Source organism: Thalia democratica, chromosome 1 (genome assembly GCF_965202585.1).
Source record: "Thalia democratica chromosome 1, ktThaDemo2.hap1.1, whole genome shotgun sequence".
Taxonomy (NCBI): domain Eukaryota; kingdom Metazoa; phylum Chordata; class Thaliacea; order Salpida; family Salpidae; genus Thalia; species Thalia democratica.
This window is the reverse complement of record NC_139165.1, coordinates 46,248,773-46,254,815: the sequence shown is the minus strand read 5'-3', so window position 1 is coordinate 46,254,815 and position 6,043 is coordinate 46,248,773. Positions and strand designations below refer to the sequence as shown.

The 6,043-nt window shown below is 28.5% G+C and overlaps 1 protein-coding gene across 1 annotated transcript; it reads left to right on the top strand.

Moving 5' to 3' along the window:
• The first annotated feature begins 309 nt into the window (after positions 1-309).
• Positions 310-5,382, top strand: LOC145836575 (kelch repeat and BTB domain-containing protein 12-like). Its single transcript, XM_082944372.1, has 2 exons — positions 310-338; positions 4,071-5,382. Exons 1-2 carry the CDS (start codon positions 310-312, stop codon positions 5,380-5,382), a joined length of 1,341 nt encoding a protein of 446 aa, XP_082800498.1.
• The last annotated feature ends 661 nt before the right edge of the window (positions 5,383-6,043 follow it).

The following is a 6,043-nucleotide window of genomic DNA, read 5'->3' as shown; positions in this document are numbered from 1 at the left end:
AGTTTATTTGTAGTGTTAAATGAATAGTAGAAAATAATTTGTAGCTGTTTACAAATCTGAAATCAAGTCAGTAATAATATTTCCATTAAGTCAAAAATGTAATTAAATACATTTAGTGAAATATGTTTACTATAAGTTAGAAGCAAGTTTTTTTTGATAAATAAGCAAATGTTTGATCATTTTTACAAGCTGTTCCTAGTTTAAAAGTACGTGGCAGGCCAAAAGTTTCTGCTTGCCGGGCCGTACATGTACTAATTACAATTTTAAATGTGGTTTATTAACATTCTCCACACAACAATTCCCAACAGGATGAATTATCACCCAATAATTCCCACCAGGTCAGTTCCCACCCACAACAAATCCCGCAAATAAAGATGTTCAACCTATTTTTTTAAATTTCTTCTACTGTTTTAAACTTTTATTATCTAAATTGCAATTATTAGTCAAAAAAGTTCAAGTTATTCAAGACTTTCCAACCAAAATTAAATATTTATGATGTTTTTAACATTATAAAAATATATTTATAAAATACAGTACAGAAAAGGTAAAAAAAATAATCAAAAACTTTAAATTAAAGATTATTCACATAGTCCTGGTGTAGCAGTATCAAGTATAAATGAAAACCCAAATGTCCTGTAAAAAATATTTATCAAAAAATAAAATGCCTGAAGTGGTTTTAAATTTAATAACATATAGTTAAAAAAAATTAAAACAATTTTTAAATATAAAGTAGTAAAAGAAGAAGTTTGATTTATGTAAAAAAATGCAGAGTACATTTAAAATTATTTGATTTGAAACTACAATACAAATGATCTATCCTTAAAAGTTACTGTTTACCAACTACCAGAATTGTCATTCATTTATAATACTCAGGGTGTTTTAAATTTTTAAAAATATAAGGTTGTCTCAAGCAAACTCAGCTTAATATTTTATGATTATAAAGCTTTTAATTACTAATTAAATGTTTTATTAAGTATTTATCATTGTTGTTTTCGTTGTATTAACTAACTACTTAATGTCAATCTTGGCGTAACTTTTAAACTAGTATAAAACTAAATACTTTCTTTTTTCACAAGTTTTATAGTATTAAACCTCCATTTTGAGGTAACAGTTTTTTTATAGTGCTACTGTTGTTAATAAATTTTATTAAAATTTACTTAAAATTAAAGTTTTTTTTTAGATTTAAAAAAAAAGGATTTAAAGAATTTTCTCTTAAATTATTAGCGCTTCTTTATTGTTTAAAAAATACTCGATAAATTCAGGGTTGCCACTTTACCTGGAAACCTGGAATTCAACAACTTAAGCAAAAATGACCTGGAAAAACCTGGAGTTTGAGAAATTTTGAAAAATAACCGGAAAAACATGGAATTTTGATCAAAAAACCTGGAATTTGTAATAATTTAAAAATAAATAAAACTTCAATTTGATACAAAAAATCTATCGTATAAATAAGATTTTTTTGTCATCATCATTTTTTTTTATTAAAAAACATATTTAAAGTAACTTAACAGCATCTTTTAAATGTTTTTGTACTATTTAACACAGTTTCTTTTATAGAAATTAACTTAAAACTAAAAATAGGCCCAAAAATGTTTACTTTTATTAACCTGGCAGAAATTTGGAAAACCTGGAAAAAATTTGGAAAAAACGAGTGGCAACCGTGTAAATTAAAACACAATTAGAAATAAAACTGATTGTATTAGATTAAGATTAATTTATTTTCGACTTAATATTTAGTTTTAAATGTCGTTTTTGCAATAGTTATCTAGTCTAAAACTACGTAATGACTTAAAATTAATTGGCATATCAAGTGTATAATGACCCCTAAGTTTTGTATTTATATTTATGTTTTGTTACAAAACATAAATATAAATACAAAACTTAAGGGTCATTATACACTTGGTATGCCTAATTATTTTTAAAATAATTAAATGAAAGTTAGAAAACAAAAATAAGCTTAATAAAACGGTTAACCAAATTGAACAAATTAATTAGTTAAATAAATCAGAGTACTCGAAAATTAATAATTAACACTGGTATAAATGTCAAAATAATTTATGTATTATATATAGTTTTCTCTATAATAAACTAAATTTTACTAAAATATGAAATGAAAAAAACTAAAAGCATATAATATTTTTTTCTTGTATGTTCAAAGGAGCAGTGTTAGTTTTTTTATGATATTAACGTTGCTTTTAAATAACTTTCTTAATTTTTTAGCTTAAAATCAAAAACAACCTTTTTTTACCTGCTAAATTTAATTTAAAGGTATTTTAAAACTTTTGCATAATGTCTGAGCTTTTTTCAAACTACAATAGAAAGAAATGTAAGTCTTTAAAAGGCTTAATCTTTGTGGACTATGCAAGAAAAAAGTTTTTACATGATGAGAAACAAACAGGGAATATTTCACAAAAAGGTTGTTTTCTCAAATTTTTTATACATTTATACAACAAAAATTAAGCTTAAATTTTATGTTTACGTGATAATAACAATTTATAAGAGAAAGGTCAACGTTGTTCTTTTTTTTTTTGACTTTTTTATTAGTTTGCAGACAGTTTTATTAGCTTAACATAAATCAATTTTTTAAATATGTTATAGAATATGATAAATGGCTAACTTAATTTAATAACTAATATGAATTGAATAATTAAGTTCGAGATACGAAACATAAACCTAATAAATTCTTGACGATTTTTAAGCAAGCATTTAAAGAATTTTATGGGAAGTTCTTGAGTAGTTTTTTGACTATTTAATACCTAAATGTAATTTTTGTTTAGTTCAATCTAATAGTTTTCCAATATAAACTTTCATCATTAAAATATTAAAAAACTTTGTTAAGGATTGTTCAAAATATGTAGAAACTGTTGTCCATAAATATAAGAGAAGAAAGATTGTCTTTAATACTTTGCTGTAAGAATATCGATAGCAATAAAAGTACTAGTCGGTAATGATTAAGCAGGTATTTATTGTAGATAGTTGTTTTTTCTTTTAATTTAGGTCAATTTTTCATCACATATTCGAAATTTTCAAATCTGAAGCGAAATTGATATCACTACAATTCTTGATAAACTTAAAAAAGTAAGATCATAAAAGATTTGTAAATTTTCTATCATTTAATCATTTTATTTAAGTATAATATAAATAACAAAATTAAACTTTTTTACAACTGTTATAATTTAAAATTTACGGATTTTAAAAATAACTTTTACGAAGTGAATATGATTTAAAATTTAAAAATGCTGTTTTCATTTAACTTTAAATTGTTTTAAACTTTTTAATTGTAGTCATTTTTGCATTTCTTTTGTAAAAATGTAAGGCTACTATTATTGAGAATTTTTTTTTGTTTTAACCAGATATTTTTCAGCATCAGAAACTGTTAAAAAATTCAATGAAAAACGATTGGTATATAATATTTGAAATTTTTAAATCACAGTCACTTCTCAGTTTTTTTTAATTGCAAAAGATCGTTATAGCGCCTTAGCATAAAACATGAGTAACATACTTTGAAGTATTAAAAAAATACGATCATAGTTATAATAAAGATTTATAAAACAAAAACAAAATTTAACAGTTTTTTAAACAAGTTCTTTAAAAAAGCTACAGTTGCTAACTAATTTGTGCTGAAACTATTTTTTTAAGCTCTTAAAATTTAAATTTAAAGCTTTGTTACATATATTAAAAATTTAAATACTTAGAATTTTTTAAAGTTAGAGTTAAACAACAGTTTATTTTAATAATTTTTTTCATATTGAACTTAAAACTATGAAAAAACTCCAAGTGAAAACTAAAAGTGCATCTACTATCTAAAAGTTAAAATACGTATTACTATTAAAAAGTTGTATTGTCATAAATATGTGAAGTGTTGTTTTAACAAAAATAACCTGCTTTCCATTTATTTAATTTTATAGTTGGTAACAGTTTAAAACTAGTAAATTTCCGAAATAAAATTAATTAAAACTTTTAGAAATTGAGACAAAAAACACAAGCACACTTGTTTCAGCGGTAAAGACAAAAAAGAAATGTCTGAAAAGATACAGGAACATCTGCAAAAATTTTAAAAACTCAATTAGCTTTGAAAATGCTGCGTTGTATTACAAAACATCAACGGTGTTTTACCTGCCTGACTTGACAGACTTTTCTTTGCGCTACATCGAGCGATTTTTCACGACGATCGCCGCGTCCAAAGGCTTTTTAGAATTGGATTTTGAAAGAGTCAAGAAACTTCTTTCGAGTTCAAATCTGCACGTTGACTCGGAACTCGAAGTTTCGAGCTGTGCGGAACGTTGGGTGAGCCACAGCACCAGCGAACGCGGCGTGTTTTCAAAACAACTTTTGCTGAAAATTCGTCTCGCTCTTTTATCGGACCACGCTTTGAGGCGTCTTTTGAAAACGAGCCCTCTAGTCTGTAACGACGAAGAGTGCAAAACAGTGGTGTTGAACTTTTTAAAGAAAAATATTGGCAAATACCAAACAGCGTTCAGCAGGTTCAGCATGAGCAGGCACTGCTACCAGCGAAAGTTTGATGCAGTCGTTTGCGGAGGCCATCACCTCGGCAGACTTGTGACAGACGTGCACGCTATCAGCTTCGATCAACCGAAAAGTTTTAAAATCGCCCAGATGACGCGGGGACGTGACGCTGCGGAAACAGTTTGCGTTGCAGGGGAACTTTATGTTTTTGGCGGGTTAAATGAGAAATACAACTTGCTGAGGTCCGTCGTGAAATATTCACCGAAAACAAAGTGCTGGACAAAAGTTGGCGACAAGCACGACCGTCGTTTTTTGTTTTCCGCGTGTTCCTTTACAGACAAGGTCTTTCTCATGGGCGGCTTTCAAAGAAGTCGAGGGGACACACCGGAGCCCACGACCAGCTCTTGCATCCAGTTCGACACAAAAAGTCGAACGTGGAAGGAAGTTGCCGCCATGGACCATGCCCGCATGTGCTTTGCGAGCGCCGTTTTTAAAGGCAGGGTCGTTGTCAGTGGAGGGTTCTCGAACGTCTTGGAGAGCAGGCGGTTTGACACCGTTGAGGCTTACGACCACGTGGCCGACGCGTGGACGTACATGCCAAATATGGTGCACGGCAGGCATGTGCACAGCTTGGTTGCCATGGGACACAAGTTGTTTGTGGTCGGTGGTTTGAGGCCGGAATGCGAGGTTTACGATTCCAGCACTGGTGCCTTTGTTCTTATTAGAACAGGTCCAGATGTTCTGGCAGAAGGATGGACTAGAGCTGTTGCGATCGGACATGAGATTGTAGTTGTTGGAAAGCCAAAAGAAAAAAAAATGTTTTATGATACGAAAACAAACAGTTGGAAAGAATCGCCTTTTGAACACAGGCATAAAAGTAAACGTTTTTGTTGTGCCAAACTTCCTCAATTTTAAAAGTATAGTTATGACACAAAAAACAGTTTTATACTTTATAGTTAGAAAATTTTGTTTTATTTTTCAAACCATACTTTAGTAAAAAAATTGCTTTACTTACTTGAGTGTGAAAGTAATTACTTAAAACAAACAAAAGTTTATACGCTTCAATGCTCAATTAGTATAACAGCTTATAGCATTTTAAAATCTCTGGGTCTAGTATTTCCGCTATGATATCATAGTGATAATTTTAGTATTGTATAATCGAACTTTAGTTATTCAACCTGTAGAACGCGGATATTTTTATGGCTCTTTTGGTGTTATGAAGAAAGCTTTTATCTACTACTTGATGCAATACTAAAAGTTTGTAATAGATACTTATACTATATTTATATCATTTCGTTAGTTTCTTTACGACTTTGTACAATAAAAATAAACTTTGTTCAATTTTTTTTTCTCTATTTTTATATTATATTTAATTTCTTTAAATTAAAGAAGATTTTGTGCTCCGCAGAAGTACTTAAGATCAAAATACGTCTTTGCAGACAAAGAGAAATAAGGTTCCTTGCTAAGTTAAAATAGTATGCTAAAAAACACATCTTTAATATTTTGGTGTGTTTAAGTTTTGCAACAGACACTTTGATCAAATTATTTTAAATACAAAAATAGAAATTTTGAAACT

Coding starts and splice junctions, on each gene's coding strand:
- LOC145836575 (XM_082944372.1), top strand. CDS start 310: ATGAATTATCACCCAATAATTCCCACCAG. Junction 339..4,070: donor CACCCAATAATTCCCACCAG/GTCAGTTCCCAC, acceptor AAACTCAATTAG/CTTTGAAAATGCTGCGTTGT.